The sequence below is a fragment of the Mytilus californianus genome, unplaced genomic scaffold, assembly GCF_021869535.1.
Source record: "Mytilus californianus isolate M0D057914Y unplaced genomic scaffold, xbMytCali1.0.p SCAF_2, whole genome shotgun sequence".
NCBI classification, from domain to species: Eukaryota; Metazoa; Mollusca; class Bivalvia; order Mytilida; family Mytilidae; genus Mytilus; species Mytilus californianus.
In genome coordinates, this window is record NW_026262668.1 from 66,094,310 (window position 1) to 66,119,191 (window position 24,882).

The 24,882-nt window shown below is 33.1% G+C and overlaps 1 protein-coding gene across 2 annotated transcripts in view; it reads left to right on the forward strand.

Annotated features, from left to right (window-relative positions):
• The window catches only part of LOC127730267 (glycoprotein-N-acetylgalactosamine 3-beta-galactosyltransferase 1-like), a 29,671-nt gene extending 16,239 nt beyond the window's left edge, over positions 1-13,432 (forward strand). Inside the window, exons 1-3 of one of the 2 annotated variants that reach the window (XM_052238567.1) lie at positions 7,359-7,882; positions 10,852-11,453; positions 13,253-13,432. In XM_052238567.1, the coding sequence (XP_052094527.1) occupies positions 7,603-7,882; positions 10,852-11,453; positions 13,253-13,351 (981 nt within the window). In that variant the 5' untranslated portion in view covers positions 7,359-7,602 and the 3' untranslated portion in view covers positions 13,352-13,432. Of the gene's footprint in view, positions 1-7,358; positions 7,883-10,851; positions 11,454-13,252 lie in introns of those variants that run through there. The other variant, XR_007995015.1, reaches the window with a different exon arrangement.
• The last annotated feature ends 11,450 nt before the right edge of the window (positions 13,433-24,882 follow it).

The window sequence follows — 24,882 nt, forward strand, 5'->3', positions numbered from 1 at the left end:
CTAGCATTTATTTCAATTTTGAAAGGAATGAGAAAGTATATACATAAATAGTGAAGGGGTATTATAACTCTAAATTAAATCATAACAAAAACTGGAAAAAAATGCTTCTGTTTAGGGGTCGAAAACATTCCATTAAAGTTTCACTTGATGCTTTTTTAAAAATATACCAGGACGTGTAAAACTGAGAACCCGTAAATTAAAGACTGGTGTACCAGTAGAGTAAATATTTCTTGCTACTTATTCGACATCTTTTGTGTCATTTCATGTAAAGTAAATTGAATATGTTACGTTCCTTATAAGTGAAGAACTTTGGGATTTTACTTTTTAGTATTGTCAAGTTTAATATTCATAGGGGCATTGAATCATGAATTAATATACCATTTACTTTTTTTTTTAAATTAAGCTTCAAAGAAGGCATTATTAGTTATCATCTTGTGCAAAGGTCTTATAAAGTGGCTTTCCAATGATAGCCATACATCATGGCCTCATTGGCAATCATACCACATCACCATATTGTTATATATATATAAAAAAGAAGATGTGGTATGATTGCCAATGAGACAACTCTTCACAAGAGACCAAATGACACAGAAATTAACAACTATATATAGGTCAAAGTACGGCCTTCAACAATGAGCAAAGCCCATACCGCATAGTCAGCTATAAAAGGCCCCGAAATAACAAATGTAAAACAATTCAAACGAAAAAACTAACGGCCTAATTTATGTACAAAAAATTAACGAAAAACAAATGTAAAACACATCAACAAACGACAACCACTGAATTACAAGCTCCTCACTTGTGACAGGTATATACATTCAGAATGTGGCGGGGTTAAACATGTTAGCGGGATCCCAACCCTCCCCTAACCTGGGACAGTGGTGTAACAGTACAACATAAGAACGAACAATAAAAATCAGTTGAAAAAGGCTTAACTCATCAGATAGATACAAATAGAAATACATCTAACAAAAACACAGAATGGACGTGGCCGGGTACTTGTACATCCCAACAACAAAAAGACACTAAGTACAGATCTGAGAGTACTCGCAGTTACTGACAGCTAGTTCAAAGCGAATAGCAACTAATAATAAAAAATTATGTATCTAAGACTAAATTATCAATCATTACACTTCCAACATCCAATGGATTTAGTGTAAAGAAGTCATAAACAATCGGGGAAAAACATGACCTTGTGCAATGCCAAGATACAGGTATCGACAGCTTGTAGATCCATGAATGTGCATATGTATATAACAATAATATTTAGTTTGCTTTCAATTTACTGATAACAAAATCAATATTAATACCAATAAAAACAATACTAAAAGATTTAATTACAGTGTTGAATTGGTAACCTTTTAGAATAAGTTTATTTAAAGGATCGATAAGTTTACCAGGATCGTTTCTAAGTTTACGGGCACAGTAAACAACATCTCCGTAAAAATGAGAATGTGCTATCCCGTTTGAAATAAGTTTTCTACAGGTACAACCAAACTTCAAAACAAAATCTTTATATCTATGGAAGAATTTAGTAAAGGTTTTATTAATAAGTAATTTGTGGTAACGAAATCCCTGACTTAATAATTTGCCAGTAATACATAGATTACGTTCATTAAAATCCAAAACGTCACAACAGACACGGGCATAGCGAACGAGTTGTGATATATAAACACCGTAAGATGGTGCCAAAGGAACATCACCATCCAAATCAAAGTACTGAAGTACTGAACATCGGATGACCACAAGTTCTTGAGGATGGTCAAAAGCACTTGTCTCAGAAAAAAACAACATATCTCTTTACCTGAAACTGAGGTTAATGTACAGAGATATATTTTTTTCTGAGACAAGTTCGTGCGTGGATGATGAATAAATGACAGGAAATTCAACTTCACCGTAATAACTATTATATTGTAGTGATACAAATCAGTATACACTGATTTGTTGTTTATATTATATTAAAATAACAGTTACATATATATATATGATTTGAATCCATTTGTATATCATTCTATTCTACTATTCTAAAAATAGTGCAATGCAAGTGAATGGTGGACACTTTTCTGTAAAAATTCGATTTTTCTAAGATTGGATACGAGTAGGCATTCATATTTTCCCGCAAAAACAATTACAGAGTTACCGGTCCTTGACGGTATTTTCACAAAATGTTCTTTGAGATATTCTTCCGCATGCTTTAACACAATTTTTCGGTACGTGTGCATTGATATTATCAATGATTTTTTACTTATATATATATATATCTAACTACAAAACATTTTCATATTATTAATTTATGTTGTAAACAAAAATATTTCTATCGGTATTCATTGAAGAGATGTATTTATATCAAACGATAAGGAATGTTATTTTGCACTCGTTTATGTGCGCATATTTATCATGTTTATAGATCGGTTACAAACCCAAAACTAATTTACATAATGGAAATCTAGGCGATAGCAATACATCGGAATGACCTCAAGGTCATCGCGATGTAAAAAGGAAAATTAACAATAGGGAACGAAAAATCGTCCTTTTTGTCGTAAATTTTTGAGTGGAGTTTCCCATGTAAAACTGAAATATTTAAAAATTTAGGAAAGGACAGTTATTACAGTTTACATTTGATTTATTTCAAAGTAAGTTCCTTTTGGTAAATTTGTATACTTTGGGCAAAATATGTATACTTTGTAAACTTTTGAAGAGAGAAGACAAATAAAGTTGAACACAAGATTTGCATGTCTTTCTGTATGGTCTCTGCACAACTGTCACTGTACCGTTTCTGCTTCAAATACAAAAGTTTGGAAGCAGAGTCTTGTATTAAGTTTTATCTTCAAAAATGTCATCACCACTTGCACATAAAGCGCATACATCGAGTCTGGCGAATGAACTACTATAATAAGGTGGTTTTACAGGATAAGCAACTGTTATTTTTTCTCTCACAAAAAAAATGTTTAAGTTTCATAACTGATGGGCAAAGCAATCCCTTTACAACATCATGATTACATGTGTAGTCATATGAACGTGCAACAAACTACCAGCAACCTACTTGTACCCTATTTTTTTCTGAAAGGAGACAGGATACCAGTATATATTTTTATTTGACTAAGTTGGTGACATTTTGATTTAAGTTCTGGTTTTTCAATATAAAAATATTCTGATTTCAAACTTTAAAAAACAAATATTCTAACTGAGAGCTTTTCATAATGAAATATTATCCTGGACATATATCATTATTAAATATTGTCTGCGAACAATATTTTTAAGCAGAAACATTAGAACATGATTCTGTTTAATTAAATGACTAAATCAACTAGTCCACAGCTACAATTATGACTTTTTTAGTGTAAATTACATAAAAGTGGAAGAAATATTCAAAACTGCTACCTTAAAACTAAGTACCTGTATGAGTCATGCGTGCAAACGTGTCAACGATCACATTAAGTTCAAAATGGTACTGATTTCAGTGAATATAGATTCTATGTTCTCACATTCTATTTTATTTTTTACGATCACAAGCCAAGTCAAATCTGATATAGACATGTAACCCACCTCTATTTGAAGTTATGTCGACCCTCCAAAGATGAAAATTGTCGTCAACCTCAAATTGTCCATTTGTAAAGGTAACATCCAATTTTGTTTCAGAAAAAATGAGCAAGTCACATGTATTTGTTGTCAATAGTTCTTTGATGGAAGAGAATTTTGTACCTGAATCTGTTTATGTTAAGAAATGAACACATAAATTTATTGGATGTCGTATTCTTACGTCTTTCAGTTCTTTAACGATACCGTATCACATTCCTCATTTTTTACATCGGATGTTGATAAAGGAGACAGCGGTGTGTTTGAATGGACGTTTGCTGACAAGATCAACAAATGAAATCGTAAAAGTCTGTCGATTCTGATAACTCGTAATATTGGTTAACCGTCATCTTAATGCATTTAATGTGATACAAGAGTTATCACAATCATCACATATGATACCATTCTTATTCTTGCAAACAGGCTTTCGACATTCGCTACAAGGATAATTTATATGCCTGGGATTTGGTGATATGTCGTTGCTTAAAATTAATGTGAGTAAAGTAAAACAATAAAAGTTTGTGTTTTACTGCCGCAAATTACTCTGGTATTCCAATGGCGGTCAGATTTCGACCCTTTCTACAGATTTGTTGGAAAGTGTTTTTGTAGGACATCGATTTTTACATTGAATTAAGTTCTTCGTGGCGAGTGATGTTAAAGATTTTTCTGATTTTTGCTTTATGGACATATCTGGGTTGCAGATGGCTCAAGATGGAAAACAGAAGCAAATTAAAGTTTCCAGTACACCTTCGCATGTCACCGTCAGATAGAATTTTTGTTAAGGAACGTTTTGTTGTATAGTTTGATATGATTATTGAATTTTAACCAAAGACAAACTGATGAATTAATCCAAATATTACATTAAAATGTACATGTGCACCATTTTTGTACATGGGGCACCATTTTTGACAACCCCAGGGGTGGTCACATGCACAGGGTGACACCCGCCCCCCCCCCCCCCCCCCCCCCCGCGTATCTGCCTCTGATACATTGGAAAGTAATTCAAGTGATAGAAAAGTACAATAAATCTCTGAATATGAGCAAGTTTTAACCAGGAACATAAGTACAACGGTCTGTTTATATAAATAACCAAATCAACACGGCAGACGATAATAATACTGATTTTCTTATTATAAATTACATCAAAGTGGGGGAAATATTTAAAAATAAACCTCTATTTTCTGAACCAGTATGACTTATGAAAGTAGTTTATGTGATAAGTTCAATAGTTCCCTGAAGATGAACAAGTTTTAACCAGGAACATAAGTATTTGGATCTGTAAATAACCAAATCAACATAGCCGTCAGCTAATATTTAAAGATTTCAACTATATTCTTAACCTGTATGAGTTAGGAAGCTATTTCATCTGAATATTATTTGTTTTAGAATGAAAAGTTTTAACCAAGAAATAAGACAGTGTTCTAATTCGTAATGTATCATGTTGACCCAGCTTATAAACGACTGGTTAAAACGTTTATCTTCACAATAGTTTCATCAAAGAAATGCTACAAACTGAATAAGTTAAAGACAGTAAATAATATATAAGAAATTAAAATGTATACCTATATTATACTGTTTTGAAATAATTGATGTAAAAGAACAATCGAATGTGCATTGCGATATTCTCTGTTAGCAGTTACAACTAGAGGCTCTCAAGAGCCTGTGTCGCTCACCTGATTCTACTTTGGTTTTGGAAATCATGTAAAAATAGATTAAAATCATAACAGATACCCTAATAATGAGTGAGGCCAAATTTGGTTTAATATTGGTCCTGTAATTTAATTAAAAAATCCTGGTGGCCATCTTGAACAGTAAATCGGCAAAAAAGTAGTAACACTTAATCAGCACCTCATAAGAAACATTTATGCCATGTTTTGGTTTCATTCCATTCAGTGCACCTCTAGAAGAAGCATTTGTATGTATTTCCCATAGGGTCTTATGTTAAAGGAAGTCCCCCCATTGGCGGCCATCATGGATGAAGGATCAGCTTCAAAGTAACAAAACTTAGTCAGCACCTCATAAGGAACATTCATGCCATGTTTGGTTTCAATCCATTCAGTATGTGGTTCTCTAAAAGAAGACATTTGTATGTATTGTCCATAGGGTCCTTTGTTAAACATTGTCCCCATCTGGCAGCCATCATGGATGAAGGATCAGCTTCAAAGTAACAACACTTGGTCAGCACCTCAAAAGGAACATGCATGCCATGTTTGGTTTCATTCCATTCAATGGTTCTCTAAAAGAAAACATTTGTACGTATTTCTCATAGGGTCCTATGTTAAACTAAGTCCTCCGCTGGCGGCCATCTTAGATTATGGATGGGCTTCATAGTAACAACACTTGGTCAGCACCTCATAAGGAACATTCATGCCATGTTTGGTTTCATTGCATTCAGTGGTTCTCTAAAAGAAGACATTTGTATGTATTTCCAATAGGGTCCTATGTTAAACTAAGTCCCCCGCTGGCTGCCATCCTGGATGATGGATCAGCTTCAAAGTAGCAACACTTGGTCAGCACCTCATAAGGAACATTCATCCCATGTTTGGTTCCATTCCATTCAGTGGTTCTCTAAAAGAAGACGTTTGTATGTATTTCCCATAGGGTCCCATGTTAAACTAAGTCCCCCGCTGGCGGCCATCTTGGAATATGGATCGGCTTCAAAGTAACAACACTCGGTCAGCACCTCATAAGGAACATTCATGCTATGTTTGGTTTCATTCCATTCAGTGGTTCTCTAAAAGAAGACATTTGTATGTATTTCTCATAGGGTCCCATGTTAAACTAAGTCCCCCGCTGGCGGCCATCTTGGATGATGGATCCGCTACAAAGTAACAACACTTGGTCAGCATCTCATAAGGAACATTCATGCCATGTTTGGTTTCATTCCATTCAGTGGTTCTCTAGAAGAAGTTCAAAATGTAAAAAGTTTACGCCGACGCTGGACAACGACGGACGACGACGGACGACGGACGACGGACGCCAAGTGATGAGAAAAGCTCACTTGGCCCTTCGGGCCAGGTGAGCTAAAAAAGCGATTACAACGGTATCGCAACTTCTCGTTAAAGGCACGCGGGCCGCGATTGTTGACTTGATTTCGCTGACAACTGTTGAAGTTGACTTTCTCACACTGTATATATACATGTGTCTCTGGTTCAACCGCGTGAAATCACACATATAACATAAACTAGAGGTCTACGATATGTAGAATGATTCATTAATTATGAATCACAGGTTAGAAATGATTCTGGTTTTTGGGAAAAATTGAAGAGACGAAATGGACAAGTTTAATATCTCGAAACCAAGGATCACAATCTCTTGTACGTATAGCTTAGAGTCCTTAGCCAGTTGTTGGTCTATTTTGAAACTTTGCTGTGACTGCTAAATGGTTTAGAATCCAAATATTAACCTCGACCATCTCCGAAGAGAGAATGTTTCTCTAAATCCGCAGCTCATGAATAAACATTGGCTTCGTCGTAATTATCGTAAAACATTAATATTTCTATACATTAAAATAAATGATTTAGAAAAAAAAAATCATTTAAAGTTTGACACAGATGTTTTCACGTCGCTTATTCTTGAGCAAATCGCACATCATACATAAACATTTTAATCATCGTAATACAGTAATATTTCTATATTTAGAAATTAATGATTTCAACTATTGATTTAAATACAGATTTTTTAAGAAGGTCGTTTTTTCTTAAGGAGATATCAGATTGAAGATACCATGAAATATTTCTTGCAATATGTTACATACACTAAGTTTTATTTTTCTAAATACTGTAAAACATCAATATTATGGTATGGACATGATTTATGCTTCGGGATATTTCCCTTTTTTGTACGGAGCTTTTTTGTAACACGTGTTTTAACGCCAAAATTATTTATTAACATTGAACATCAATAACTTCCCATTACCTATTCAGTGACCATAGACGTGCATCGAGAGAATCGTGAAGTGGATGACCAAACAATAGGATAACAACTAAATCTTCTTATTTATAGTTTATACCGGATTAAGTAAAAATGTCTAGTTTGGTTACATTAAGCGGAAGATATGTAGCTGTTCATAAAATGGAAGGATATTTACTCGAAAAGTTTCTCTGTGGATTTTTCATTGGAGTAATTCTATACTTCACGATCTTAAATCATACAGTAACATTTGAACAATCAGTAAAGCAAAGTGATTTTGATTTAATACAACGCCTTGCAGACAAGCTAGAAACATTTGAGCATAGTATCTTAGATCGTATTCCAATTCAAAGCATAATGCCGGATTTGGATTCCGACTTACACTTCCATCACGGTACGTAATAATATGATTTAAAAAAATACAAATATGAGAATAAATATAAATTCGAACTTCAAATAAATGAGTACGTACCAGTAGCTTTTTAACTGGTTCCTTGTTCAAGTACGTACTTATAAAGTATAAAGAAAATCACCGGTTTACGAAAATAAGGAGATGTGGTTTGATTGCCAATCCTCCAGTGTTCAAAAGATGTGAAAGTAAGCTATGTATAGGTCACCGTACGGCCTTTAACAATGGAACAACCCATACATATATAGTCTGGATGTTAGCCCTTCCTTCAAAATTACCCATTAAAAGTACCCTTCAGTACTGAAAAAAAACTTTTTTTTTTGTCAACATAACTGAAAACATAAATATATAATTAAATGTACTGAAAAGGAATGGATAAAAAATGTACTGATTGAAGATATTTTATATCAGCACTGTTAATGTAGTGGCATTATAAGATTGGAACCTTCCACCTCCGGATATCATCACCAAGATGCAATTCACGGAAGAACCAGCTAATTTATTCACAGAAATTGTAATGGGGTTCCCCAAGTTGTAAGTATAAGTTATTAACATTGACACACGTGCAATGTAGTAATGTCTGATGACGTGACATTGTATCTCAAGGCGAACCTGTTCATTTTGATCAGTCAGCCTATGCCAACCTTTTAGACTAAAACTTTACATGGGAACATGCGTTAACCATATATTTAGCTCCATAAGGGGGACCCGGGTCCTCTGTCCCCTTAAATCCGCCTCTGGTGAACACGGTGAGTAGAAAGCAGCAAATTATCAATGCGTTATTTTCATAGTTATGTAATTCCTTTACTGAAGTGATCTGATTATATGGAATGGGCTGAGATATAAAATACAATTAATCGTCCATTTCTAAATCAGGTCATGCAACAAGAAATTTCAAACGATGCTCAAATGGGACTCAAATAGTCCTGTGGGGTTATCTTTCAATGGTTGAGTGGTATTTTCTGCAAAACGATAAAATTCATTTGTTGGAGAACCATTGTATATACGGTGACAACAGTAAACCATGTTGCTGTTGAAATTTGCCCTACATTGAGAATTTTACCATAAGTCATAGAATATTTCGGTTTTATACTGAAATAGGTAATACAAGGTTTTAAATCAATCTACTTAATATGTTAATTCAGTGCATTTATGTCAACAGCAATGTCATTTGTAAACTAGGTGTATTTATATCAAGTATTATTTATATCCAAGGTAATCTGATTATATTTTAACATGCTTTGATAGTTCAATGGTAGATTCGTTAGTAATACATTATGAGAGTTAATATGTGAAAAAGGAAGTTTTTGTTTTTATCTTTACAATATGACGAAAAGAACTTTAACCGTTTCTGTCATAACCGTCAACAATGAGCAAAACGTATACATGTGCCATATAGTCAGCTAAAAATGCCCCCCCCCCCTTTTTCCCCCCGTTCTGAGTTCACATTTGGGATACAGATTATGACGGAATCTCTTTACTCCTCAATACCGGATGTAGTTATGAACATGATTTTATTTTGTAGAAGATTTTTTTTCATGGGGAGAGGGTGGGGTCAATAGCAAACTATAGACTGCTATATATATTGAGATTTTTTTCCGGCAAAAAAATTCCTTCAGTTTATATTGGACTAAAATCAATCTTAATAGACTATCATATCCGTTTACTTGTGCATTCTTCTGTTTTTATATTTTTTCAGGTTTTTTTCTGCTGTACCATATCAAAACAATCACTTTTTTATTTCTACATTTGAACGTTTGTTCACTAGATAGCATTTAAAAGAAGCATAATTTGACATAAGGCGTTCATTTCAGGTTCAGTTTGGTATTTCAAACTCCTGTTTGGATCAACTAATTTAATATATTTTCTATCTTGTGTAGTTTCAAGAAAGAAGGAAACAGTCCGATTGAGGCATATGTATAAGTGTGAAAAATTAAGCATTGTTTTTGTTTTTATGTCAGACAAAACCGTTATTTACGGGTGGCATTCTCATTCCTTGTTTTAACAATGTTGAATTGACAATGAAATAGTGAGTTGTATTCTTTCTGTTTGAAATCCGTAAACATATATACCGTCAATTTGGCATTATCGAGTAAAACTGTGATGATTAAGCAATATATAAACAGTGCAAAATATCTGGTATTTAATTGAAAATAATCACTTATTTCATAAATGCGTACATTGTGACTTATTTACGCAAATCAAATACCGTTTGCATAAAAAATAACTGAATTGATTGGTTTTAACATGTTTAATGCATTCCCTTGCAAACTTCTTCGTCATTTGGGACATGGTGGAAAGTTATCTCATTGTTTTTATTTTTACATCCTGGTGGCAACCAGGGGAGGGCTTGGCTGCATTTCTTTTTGTGCCAATCTACAGGTACACTTTTTTTTTTATCGAATATAATAATTCTCTATAAATTATGGCTCATAAAAATGCATAACTGATGGAATAAATCGAACTATTCTTGCAAAATATGCCAATAATGGGAAAATAGAAGTTTTTGCTGTTTACATGTTGTCCACATTTGTACATGACAATTTTTTTTTTTCCACCACACGAACCCATCAAAAAATCGGCGGTGATCTCATGTGCTCTGGAAGGATAAGCAGATCCTGTTTCACAAATGACGGCGTCCGTAAAGTTTTAGAAGGGATGATTTCAAATTCATCTCTTGAAACTCTTGGTTTAAAAGCTTCCTTGTAAGCAGCAACCCTCTATCAAGAAAATTATGATAGGATATGCAAGCTCTGTGATATCGTATCAACTTGGAGATATATACTCAATATGCAGACGCTGCTGGAATGTTTCTACATTTGTATATAGAAATGAAAAGTTTACAATTTGGAAGCTGAAATAATGAAATCTGTATAGGACATGCTTAAAAATGATAAACTAAATGTTATATCATTGATAGTTTATGAATTACATATTTATTTTTATTAATCCAGATAAAATGACAGAAGAAGGAATTATGCTGCGAGAATCTATTTCAATATCATGTTATATTCTGACAAATAACTGCATGACTGGTGGAATTGCTGTAAACAAAACTTGGAGTAAGCGCTGTAATCACGTCCGGTATCTAGTAAACAATGGCGCTAAAACATGTGGACTTCCGGTTTTATATTTGAAAAATAAGGAAAGGAAATCAAAATACCAAGAAGCAATTTCAAAGATTTATGACACGTATGGAAATGAGTCTGACTGGACGTTAATTGCTACGGATGACAACTATGTGATCATTGAAAATGTTCGGTATCTGATTAACAAAACTTCGTCCGATGTCCCTGTTATGTTCGGGTATAATAAAGATTTTCGGGTTTCTCTTCCCCAATTTAAACATAGTTCTGTTATGGTGTTAAGTAAGAGTGCAATGGCTAAATACAAACATTTGAACAACAAATTTGTGTGTAGGACAAAGAAGTCACTTAATTTGTATAACCTTCTCTGCATGAAACGCATTGGAATTTCGTACAATTCGAAACGGAGCAAATTATTCAATATCATCCCAATAGAAATGTCTCATTATGCTTCGAGTAGTTCGATAAAAGTAAGTATTACTGATTAGTTACATGTACCTACCTACGCTTCTTTGTAGATAGGTTTTGATAGGACGTAATTTGAGTGTAAGATTTTCCCCTTGGCCACAATTTTAGATTGGTAAATGGATGATTTTCCTATTTGATTATCCAACGTGAAACAAGTGGTACCAACAAGTCTGATAAAAGATCCTTACTAGATCAGTGATGAATCAATCAAGGCTAAAAGAAAATAGAAATGTTCAGAAAACAACTTTTTCTAAAAAGACTAGCTGTCAGTATAAGAAGTTGAATTTGACTGTTTTATGAAGGAATTTGTGCACATAGAACTCTACAATGGCGACAAAAAGGGATGTAACTAATGCTCAAATTAGGAAGTTGAAGGCAACTCTTTTTTTCGAAAAATTAAGATCCCATTGTTAATTTCTTGATGGAATATATGAAGCATACCCTACTGTATCTGCGGTAACTTAATATGTTCAAGTTGAATGGAATCAAGGAGATTTAGAATTTTTCCGTGAGAAGGCCTATTTGAATTCTGATTCATACGAATAAAAAGATAAGTCCGAAAAAACAGCTCCCATGTTAAAACTACTTGCCAGTTAACAAACACGTTTAACAAACATAATAACAATATTGATGTTGAAAAAACAAAAAGTAAAGCGTCTTGTTGATGTCAGTTTCACAGAATTTGATTGTTTGTTTGTTTTGGTTTTTTGCATGATTGATTTGTGCCTAATTCCTAAAACATGAGAGTGTATCTACGTTATCCATGTTTTATAACGAAACATAGTTGGACTAATACTTTCAATATGTGTGATACGTCTGTAAAGGGTAGTGGAGTCAACTGTTTTGATAAGGTTCCAATATAAGAGGGATTTAAAAAATTCAGGTTATTTAATTATATTTTATAATGTAAAGTATTCTATTTCTATTTTGTATTATTTATAATAGCAAAAAAAAAAGGTACGACGACCCCGTTTTTTTTAATTTTTTAAATTTTCGAAGGGCATTTTCTGATTAAGAATTCCGTCATTTAATTGACTTTCTATTCACATACTAGTAGTGCCTTTTCCCTGTCTAATCCATCCAAGACAAGCTCGATGACTTGTAAATTGTATTATACTTTCGCACGATTTAAACCACAAAGTATGAAAAAGTATGTCATGTTTTGTGTATATCCCCCTTTTGTGTTTAATAAAAAAAAAAAGAATGGTGAAATGAACAGCCGGCAAAATATACGTTGTTTTTCATTATGAAAAATAACCAATAGAGTATTTTGTGATAAAAAAAAAAGTTCTGTTGCGTTGTATGTATATATTACTGTTTACGTCTAAAAATTACAGAAGAAAATTGCTGGGAATGGTCGCATAAACCTCGTGGAACCTCAAAATAATGCTAACAAACAATTCTCAAAATGTAGGTATATTTATTGTTATGAACAGCGTCACGTGATCTACGGCAGATACATTTTCACTTACTAAGTAGTTTAGACAAATAATCTAAAACGCAACTTGCCCGTTTCATTTTCGAGGGCTACTCGGATGCTGATTTAAGACTACACGTTGCCGGTTTCTGGGATAACCTTCGCTATATTTTTCGAGACCAAAAAACTGTATGCCAAATATATATACTAAAGCCCAAAAGGGCCGATGCAGAAAAGTCATTGTTTTTGTTAAATTGTACCATTTATCAACAACAATTGCTATTAATAATGTAAAATAGAAAAAAAAAACATCGTTAATCAAATTATGCCGTAACATTGTATCTCTTGTTTGTAAATAATAATATATTTTTAATTCTTTTTCAGTTAAATGATCACTTTGCAAGTTTTCGTTGTGTAAGCCCAAAGAAGATGCTTGGATTTGAGTTTTTCGTCTATCACTTACGGCCACATAGCTTGCACTGAATGTCAGCTTACACGAAATCGAACACGTTTGCAATAAAGCAACATATATGCTACAATCAAAAATATGATTATAATAACTGATTTTTATAGTTTGTTCTTATGTTGTACTGTTACACCACTATCACAGGTTAGGGGTAGGGTTGACGCCTTCAAACTAGTTTAACCCCGCAACATTCTGTATGTGCCTGTCCCAAGCCAGGAGCCTGTAATTGAGTGGTTGTCGTCTTTTTTTTTGCTGTTTCTCGTATTTGTTTTTCGTTTATTGTTTTGCATAGTTTGTTATGTTGTGCCGTTACACCACTGTCCCAGGTTAGGGGGAGGGTTTGGCGCCAATAAACTAGTTTAACCCCACCACATTCTGTATGTGCCTGTCCCAAGTCAGGAGCCTGTAATTCAGTGGTTGTTGTTTGTTTCTGTGTATCATATTTGTGTTTCGTTCATTATCTTTTACATACATTTGTAAATTAGGCCAGTAGTTTTCTCGTTTGAATTGTTTTACATTTGTCATTCCGGGGCATTTTATAGCTGACTATGCGGTATTGGTTTTGCTCATTGTTGAAGGTCGTACGGTGACCTTTTTTGTTAATTTCTGTTTCATTTGGTCACTTGTGGATAGTTATCTCATTGGCAAGCATACCACATCTTCTTATTTTTATATTATAAGTCTGTTATAGGACTTAGCAGTCAGAATACAAACTGAAACAGTTGTAATGAGATGATCTACTCCACAAAACCATGTACAATGTACACGTGTGTATAATTATATTGCCATGATTAGAAGGAATTGTCATAACGGTACCGATGCTCAGAAGTACATACTTAAAAAATAAAAACAACACGTTATAAATTTTATGCGTCCGAATCGCTTATGTGGATTTACCTTCATCAGGAACGCTCAAAGCCGAATATTTGAAAGACAAGGATGAATAAGAACCGAAACAGTTGAAGAGCTGTATGACCAAGAAGGCAAAAAAAAAAAAGCCAAACCCATCTAAGGTCAACTTTGCCTGAGAGAGTTGAAACCTTACTTTCTTTATAATTTCAAAATTTATTTACGGACAATTTTAGAACTGTTTGTTAAATAAAAACCGAAATATTGATAAATTGATTACGGTGCAAATTAAGTTGGTACAAAATGTAGGTTGGTATTAAAAATAAACATTTCTTTTGTTGATGATTCTTGTTTGGTTGCTTTTCGTCCAGTTATTAATATTAACGCATATTCTGGTCGAGAACCAATTAATAGTAAATCCAATAGAAAGGGTCTGCATAATTGGTAGACAGGGATGGAAGAAGGAATTTCAGTTGTCAATGATAAAAGATGCTTTGTTTTATAGCGGCAGATATTTTGCTTTGCAACAAGCCATCTACGGACCCCTCAAAAGTTATTGCAATAGTTCTTTAACGTACAGAGAACGTAGCACTTTCCATATATAATGCATAAGATTTAAAGTTTCCATTCTTACTGGACATGACTATATATCATATACAGCCCACACAGCAAAACGGACGCTCCTGTTCGGCTTGGGTTTTCCTGCCTGGAAGAAGTCCAGTCCTCGATACTCCTAGTAAAAACCCTTGAAAGTGCCGGTTTACTCATCATGCATGCAATGTTCTGTACTTGATGGTCATCGATGATTCTGTAAAACTGTTCTCTAGACTAAATCTGAGGTAAATCAAAGTTTTAAATGTATTGACATAGAGGACTCGGTCTCTTTTTCAAACTTTGTACTCTGGTATTGGCATGAAAATATGGATATTGTTTTGATTGAAATTTGCTGATATAATATTTTGAAAATTATTTTGAATTAAGCATGATCTTCCTCGTATGCAAAGCTTTTGATTCCTTGTCCGGATTTGGCTATACTTTCGGTTCATTTTGGTTTCATCAGCTCTTCGACGTTTGTTTTCCAATCGTTTGATGTGTTTTAGCTTTTGATTTTTGCCGTTTAATAAGGGATTTTCCGTTTTGAATTTTCCTTTGAGTTCTTTATTTTTGCTATTTTACTTTTTTTGTATTAAATTTCATGTATTTTGGCCTCGGGCATCACTGAAGGAATATTAATTATTGAAATGCGCATCTGGTGTAGTTAAATTGGTACCGTTTATGTTATTGTAATGAGGCTCGCAACCACATTCAACTAATATAATGTAAATGACTGTTAGTATATCTAAATTTTCAAATAAAAATAAATGTGATAAAACAGAGGCAGATTTAAAAGATCGAAGATATTTAAACTCATGTGATAAAAAAAATGTGGACGGTAGAGTTCGTGTTTTTTGTGATTATTATGCTAGTCGTGAAGCAACCAATAAAAATCCGTTTTGCTGGAGAAGTGATTTTGTAAAAAGACAGCTATGCACTGCGGAGCATTTTATTTGTTCTAAGTACCGATATGATGAGTCAAGCCATTTTCCACTGATCGTTACTGACAGTGATTTTAAATCACAGTATGTAGTGACGTTTCATAATTGTCTCAGTTTAGAAAACGTTATAAAAGAGAGGCGAACGATACTAAAGGGATATTCAAACTCATAAGTCGAAAACAAACTGACAATGCCGTGGTCAAAAACGAAAAGCGACGAAAAGACAAACAGTACACAAAACACAACATAGAAAACTAAAGACTGAACAACACGAACAACACCAAAAACTTGGGGTGATCTCGATTCCTCCGAAAAGGTAAGCAGATCCTGCTCCACATGTTAGCGTTCGCAACTGTTTTACCCCGCCAAATTCTTTATGTGCCTTTCTTAAACCACGGGCATGTATTTCAGTTGTCGGGAGTTTCCGTCTGCCAAAACTGTATTTGCTTGGTCTAACCAAAAATCATACCGTTATTTTTCTTGTTGAATTGTTTCGCATTTTTTTTTCCTGGGGGTTTTTACATATACAATAGTGCTTATTATACGGTAACCGTAGGGGGTTTGCTCTTTGTTAAAGGCAGGACAGTGACATGTGCATGTAGTTTGCATCCTTATCATACATGGATAAATTAATGTTCAAGTCAAGGGGCAAATATAACAACACATTATTCTTATTCCAAGACAGTCTTTGCTCTTTCTCCTAAATACCGCGTGCTCAGACTCAACAAATACCAAATTCTAAAGGCGAGATAGCTACTACGACCACACCGAGGCGGTTTCATACCATTACATGTTTTATTGATTGTTGTCTGATTTGCCACCAAACCAGTTTTTATTTTTTTATTGATAACTTCGGCTCCAAGTTAACATTATGACATGATTGATAATTGATAATTTGGTGCACTACAAACCAGTAAAAGTCTGAAATGGCCTACATCTGTACTCGACTGTACTGATTTTTACTCGACCAGTCTGAATTGGTCTGAATTTTACTCGACATTACTCGACCCCAGTCTTAACCATACTCGACTGTACTGATTTGTACTTGACCCTTATCTTTGCCACTGAAAATAGTCTGAACTATTACTCGACCAGTCTGAAACAGTCTTAACCCATTCTCGACCTGTACTCGACCTATCTTTTTCAGTCTAAACCATACTCGACCAAAGGTCTGAACAATACTCGACCAGTCTGAACCATACTTGACCAAATAACCTCTACTTTTTCTAAATTTTAACTGTTAAAATAAATTTCTTTTTAACTGACATGACAACAGCCACAATAGAATAAAGATATATTATAAAAACAGATGTTTACATTCTTACATGATTCTCAGATTTATCGAATAGAGATAGTTAAATCAAATTATCTTTAATAATTTAATTATATTAATTTTAAAGTTTTAGAGTTTGGTTAAAAAAAGATTTTCTTTTACCTAAAAACCACACCTTCACTGAGAGTAATTAAACCTTATTAAGGTGCTTCTTGTTTGGCATGTGTTTTTTTTTTTAATTAATTTTTTCTAAATTCCTAAATAAAAATACATAGGTTTCATGGTTACATACAAAAAATGTACAATAGTTATATAATTATCTTTTTAATGAGGTAACAACAGCCAACAAAATCACTGAAATTGTTTAACCTTATTTTAGAAATATATCTATTATTATAATTTAGGATATATTATATACAATATAAATCAAAAAGGGATAAAAATTAAAGAAATTAATAAAATTGTTCTTCTGATTAGTGGTGAAGCACATGTATAAAGTAATACCTCCTGCTTGGGGCAAACTCACGAAAAAGGTCACACCTGGTCAGAGAGTATTAAATTCTAAATAACATTCATTCAAAATTGCAACATCCTGTGAAACTTAAATAGCAAGGCCTTTTGAATTCACTAGATAAGTAATACACGAGTTTAAGAAAAATAGGGCTTTCTTTTTACCTGTAAAACACACATGTAATGAGGTAATTAAACCTTATTAAAGTGCTTCTTGTATGCCATGTCTTTAATTTTGACAAAAATTATTTAAATTTAATTGAAATAAATTTTTACTGTAACTTTGGAACACATTTCCTTTTTTAAAAGTTTATCACAGGACTACTATGGAAGTTCTATTATCATGATTATATTAAATTCTTGGTTTAACAAAACAAAGGTGTCATTTTTTAAATTTATTAAGTTGCTTTATATGCTATTTTATATATATTTTAATAAAAAAAATGTTCACTGCATTATTAACTAAACTCAAGTGACACCATAAATCTATACGAGGCTTAAGTTAATGGTGAAAAGTGTCCAGTAACCATAAAATATATCTGAAACATTCAAAAAAATTTTGAATAACATTGAAAATATTAGTCACAATTCAGTTTTGAGATTATTTGATCAGCTTGTTTTATTTTTATTTTAAAGGTGATATATATATGTATGTATATAAGATTAGTGTTGATGAATATGGTGATGAAGTTATATTATGTTTATTGTAAAATTTTGGTTTCAATGCTATATTGAATACATTTTTAATTTCAAATTATTGTTCAAATTTCTAGCCAGGGGAAATAGCTGTTGTTAAAAACAGTTCCTAAATAGATGAAATACAATAGATAGATAGATACAAAAAATAGGTATAGGTTGGTTAAGACTTGGTCGAGTATGGTTCAGACTAGGTCGAGTATGGTTCAGACTAGGTCGAGTATGGTTCAGACTAGGTCGAGCATGGTTCAGACTAGGTCGAGCATGGTTCAGACCCGTATAAAATGGTTAAGTACTGGTCGAGTAAGGGTCGAATACAAGTTCAGACTGTTAAGTATGGTTCACACTACAATCGAGTATTATCAAGTAAATTTCAGACCAATTCAGACTGGTCGAGTAAAAATCAGTACAGTCGAGTACAGATATAGGCCATTTCAGACTTTTACTGGTTTGTAGTGGTGTTAAACATCACTTTCAGCAATATCGGCTATTTCGTGGCGGCCAGTATTTATAGGTGGAGGAAGCCGGAGAACCACCGACATTCGGCAGGAAACTGGCAATCCAAGTCAATTAAGATTGGGGTCGAATGCACTTGCCACGTGTGGGGTTCGAATCCACAACCTCACAAATGACAGTCTAGTGATACAGTAGATGAACTACTTAGACCACTCGGCCACCGAGGCCCCATCATTAAGACATGTGTGATACATCATCAAAATAGGTATTAAACACATAAATGTATGTCGTCACAAAACAGTGATTTCGATGTTACGAAATCTAGCATCGATAAATAATCGCAGGTAGGAATGATAGTCTTGTGTTCGTGATCGTTCTTTATAAGTTCGTGTTCAAATATGTACTCGATGATGTGACTTCTTGAAATGTATGGTCTTCCTAAAGAAGGATTGATTTTTGTTAGCCTAAAGTTATGTGGCTTACATTTCATTCATACATGTATTAAGGACAAGAAGAGATTAACAATAACTTTACTTCAAATAGAATACATCAATTGTAATATTTTTGTTCATTAATATGCACAAACGTGTTACCAAATCAATAATGTTTGTTTTTATATTGACTTGTTTTATGTCTTGATCCGATACTTAAAGATGTATTATCAACAAGTTATTCTGAGTCAATATTTATATTTTTATGTATGATAATAATTAAAACAATTTTATTTATCTGACATTTAACATTCTATTTTTCGAAAAAGTAAATGAAATCTAAACAATGATTATACAGTCCGTTTTTTTTTCACTGTGAAGGTACATTTGATGGTGAACATGTTCATGACCTAGTTCATTTCATACACAGATATATTGGTCGTATTTCTGTTTGCAAGAGTCTTAAACACATGTTTTCCCCCCGCTGTATGTTGCGAGGGACGTAGTAGTACTATTCGACCTAACGGTCGCCAAAACACAACAATACTCAAGTGACCGTTTGGCAGAAAGCTTTTATTTTATTATATTAATACTTGGTAGGATTATTTTTACAGATTCCGTTAATATCTAATTTGACAATTTTACGAGATTATTAAGTATGACTTGTGACAATTTATTTTTTTAACTTTTGAACGCCACGTCTCCGAAACCCTTTGACAAAAAGTTTACATAATAAGTAGGATTGTAGTTGGCCTTACCTTCATTTTGATTGGAACATTTTTGCAGGAGTAATGCGACTGATAATTTTTTGGACTATTGTAGCACAACAACATTTTGTGAACAAAAATTCTTTGAGGTCGTTTGAATTGTTTGAAACACTAAGGATTTTCTACCCCTTGAATAAGTTATATACCCTGCTGTATTTGGAAAAACTTTTTGGAATTTGTGGTCCTTAATACTCTCCAACTTCGTACTTTATTTGATCATTGAACTTTTTTGATATGGATTCACTGATGAATCTTATGTAGACGAAGCGCGGGTCTGGCGTACATAATCGCAAGCCAGTTATCTTTGATAATTTTTTTTTTACAGAAAGCTTGTCGACTCGGTTCATGTCAATATAAAAATCAGAAAATGATTGCCAAAGAGACCAAATGACACAGAAGATATCAATTATAGGCCATCGTGCGGCCTTCAACAATGAGCAAAACCCATACCGCATAGTAAACTATAATTGGCTCCGAAATGACAAATGTAAAACAATTCAAACGTAAAAACTTACGGCCAGATTTATGTACAAAACAATAAACGAAAAACAAATATGATATACAGCAACAAACGATAAAATCATGCAAGACTGTTTGTGATCAAATAAAATATCATCATTATTTAGTTTGACATACTCGACTATCATTCGATTTGACAATTTCAGCTGGAGTTATTCGACTTTGACTAGTATCATCGGCAAATTGCATTGCATTCCACAGTGCACAGCGGTGGAGGACATTCCGCTACGGCAATAGCAGTATTGTTGGTGTATGTAAGAAGGGTTGTTTTTTTTAACAATAATGATAAGAAAAATCCTAGCAAACTCAGATATGTCATATCAGATGAGTTGGAAATCTTAAATGTAATGAAGCAACATCTGTCTGCATTTACATGTACAAAAACAATTTATTTTATGTAGATATAAGAAGATGTGGTATGAGTGCCAATGAGACAACTCTCCATCCAAGTAACAATTTATAAAAGTAAACCATTATATGTAAATGTATAAAGTAATAACGTTACGTAAAGTTTTGATAAAGACGTACATTATAACTTAAGAAAGAATGTTCAAATTACCTTTGTATACTAAAGATTGATATATCACCTGCTTCAAATGGTTTTGTCAAGATTGAACTCGTTTTACTCAAATTTCAAAAAAAGGGGAGAATAACTACAAAAAAATGTACATCGGCACATTAATACACATGACGATAACATTTAAACGATTTAGTTGTAGAAAATTTTTAATGAATGAAAATTATTGCGGCTTTACAAGTTAAACGTCTTGCTCAGTAAGAAAAGATGTGATGTTTTGATTAAATTTTTATCAACATTTTCAGTTTTAGTAAGTAGAACAGAAGTTTTGGAATTTCTTTCCAAAGAATTTAAAACCGTTATGCTTCTATATGATTGAAAGATTTTTTCCCAATAAAATTCAACATTCATGACAACACTTGCTTCCCGCGATAACTTTATACCAATGCATAGGAAAACAAACGAAAATATTAGATAAATCAGAATTAACAACATCAATATACTGACTATAATATATCAAAGTAAAATTACTTTTGTCAGAACAAAACAGAAATCAATTTATCAACACTGAAATATCTGGTAATATTTCAAATATATATCTAACTAAAGCTGTTCTTTCAAAATATGTTACATTCTATTTTTGTCATACGTGCAACTATCATGAACTTGTGTATCAGTCGTATCCAGACACTACATGTATTAATTGCTATAAATGTCATCGTCGAGACAAATAGATAAAAAAGACACAAATTGTAAGTGACAAAACCGATACATACTATACCTCTATATTTCACACTCACATATATATACATACAATATATGTACATTGTCGAAAATATAAAATTTATTTGAACGAGTTTCAGAAACAGGACGAAAAACTAGGCTCGCGGAGCTTTTCTTGTTTCTGAAACTCGTTAAAATAAATTTCATATTTCCGACAATTTACATATATTGTTTTTATCCTGCAATTTACACCCGGCGAAGCTTTAGTTGTTTGAATCAAATATCTGTCTGTGATTTTTCAAGAAATCGTCATAGTTTAAACGCGGACAGCGAAGAGGACTCCAAAATGAACTGTTTCGCAAAAAGAAATATTCACATTACCGCTTGCTCAACATGGAGAAAAGGGGAGGGGTGGCGGGGTTAACAGGACACTTTATTTGTAAGCAAAAATTTATTTGTATATAAAAATAAGAAGATGTGGAATGATTGCCAATGAGACAACTCTCCACCAGAGACCAAATGATATAGAAGTTAATAACTATAGATCGTATACCTATTATTAGTACAATATTTGACTGATTACAGGACAAAACGTTACAGAGAATGTCTGAGAGTGCAACATACTAGTATTTAGACGTATAAAATAAAAAAATATTGACATCTCTACATGTATATGGTAATTATATTACTCGACGAGTGAAAGATATATATATATATATAAAATGTCTAGATATTATTCAACGACCTTTCTTACGAGGGCGTTGGATCGTTACAATGCTGTTCACAACAAATAAATTATACAAACGCCTAAAAAGTGAACAATATTAAAAAAAGGAAACATTGAATACAAGTATCAATAAATATTTAGGATAACAGACATCCTTCATCAGTATGATGTAAAATGAATCTTATTAATGTATACTGATTTTACTTAAACAATATAGCCTTGTTGGTTTGGTACCATCTTTTTTCATAGATCTAAATCAGTATTGAAGTGGTTAAAAAATAATCATTTACTGTATTGAAACATCATAGAAAGAAATTAATACAATGATATAAAAATGGTATCAATTATTACTTTATAGAGAGAGAGAACAAAACGAATATTATTACAGTGGATGCAGAACTGAAACTATTTTGAATAAGTAATTGTTCAAATTTTCTTGTAAGCAAAACAAGTATTTCATTACCAGAAAGTCAACATTATATAAATAACACATAGCTGAGAGGGTGATAGAGCAGATTGTTACCCCGAGAAAACATTGTCAACTGAGGAGAAGCCAAGGTTGACAATGTCTTTTCGAGGGGTAACAATCTGCTCTATCACCCTCTCAGATATGTGTTATTTAATATATTATACTGAATGTTCTGTTATTTCTGTCGATTAAATTTCAAATTCAAAGTAATAAACTATGACGTCTTGTACATAACAACCATCCGTATTTAATAAAGCGCACACTTGATCAAGCGTCTCTGTGAAGGGTAATAGAGTATTTGCCATAGGATAGAGTTGTATTTGATAAAGCGCACACTTGATCAAACGTCTCCGTGAAGGTTAATAGAGTATTTGCCACAGGATAGAGTTGTTTTTAATAAAGCGCACACTTGATCAAGCGTCTCCATGAAGGGTAATAGAGTAAATTAACACCCTCGTATTAGCCAATCAAAATATGGCATTTTAACGTGAAGTATAATAATGCAGTTTACTGCATATTTGTTGAGTTCAGGAAATATACATTCAGACTGTGACAGTACGTCTGAGACTACTATAACACCGTGTTATAGTAGTCTCAGTGTACATGCATCCTTCATATTGTATATCGGGATGTCTATTCAGCTCACCTAAAATAAAGGAGCAATAGAGCTATAATCATTCCTTCGCGTCCCTCGCCAATTAACTTTTACAAAAATCTTCTCTGAAACTACTAAATCAATTTGAATTAAACTTGATCACACTGATCATTGGGGTGTCTAGTTTAAAAATAATTTTGATGATCCCGTCTGCCAACCAATGCAAGATGGCCACCAAGGTTAAAATTAATACATAAGGGTCAAATTTTTTTTTTCTGTATTGCTTATAACATTGTAAACCATTTTATAAAGAATATCAGACAAGCAAAATTGTAATACTTGTCCTTGAAGGAGTTGTTGCCCTTAGTACATAGATAAACACATTGTATGGTATGGGGTTTTCTCTTTGTTGAAGGCCGTACGGTTGCCTATAAGTTCATTTGAACTTAGGTGGTTAGTTGTCGCATTGGCAATCATACCACATCTCCTTATTTTTATATATAGAGCAAAAATGATCAACTTGACAAGATAGAAAGATACTAGTAAGTCAATTGCCAATGTTATCATTGATTCACGATTTTTTTATCATTTTTTTTTTTTTTTTTTTTGCAAAAACTCCAGATGTTAGTTTGAAACTGTATATATCAAAAGTGATCAACAAGACAAGATCTACAAATAAGTCAGCATAATTGAATTCGTCAGTCAAGTCCTTATGGGAGTAATGCCCTTGAATGGTAATGTTTACCTATTTCTGTGTTTAATGTCTGGAAAATATAGTAGTCAGAGAAAACTGTATAAGTAAACATGATCAGCAGTATTAGATCTACAAATAAATAGAATGAAAGAAATTGTCCATCAACTCCTTGGAGTTGTTGCTCTTAGATAATAAGCTTTTCACATTTTGCAGTTTTTTGTTGAAGCTCTAGTAGATATAGAAAAACTATAAATAGCAAAAATATCAGCAAGACATGGTTTTCTAGTAAGTTAACAGGGTCGAAATTAAGTCAACTTTTTTGCCCCTGAATGAAAAATTTGACCATGTTTATATAGTTTGCAGATACTATGGGCGATAGAGAGAGAAACTGTAAATTAAAAAAATAGCAAAAATATGATTTGCAAATATTACATGACCAAACTCATCGGTTTACTCCTTAACTGTGAAGTTATTGCCCTTGAGGATGAATTTTCCAATTTTTTTCAATTTTGCATGAACCTATCGGAAATACAGTTGTTATAAAGTGACTATTAAAAGTCTTGCATCAACTTTATTTCATTTTTCAAACTGAGCGATACAGGCTTCTCGGAGCCTCTATTTTTTTTTGGTGTTTGAGGTGTTTCGTTGACGTTATCCCCATACCTCTTTTATTTATACACAGTGGGTTTTCGTGTTCATTGTAGACCGATTTGAAATTCGTTGGTCTTTGTGGTTCTCGATTTATCACGAATATCTTATGTTATAATTGGTTGACAGGAAATATGCG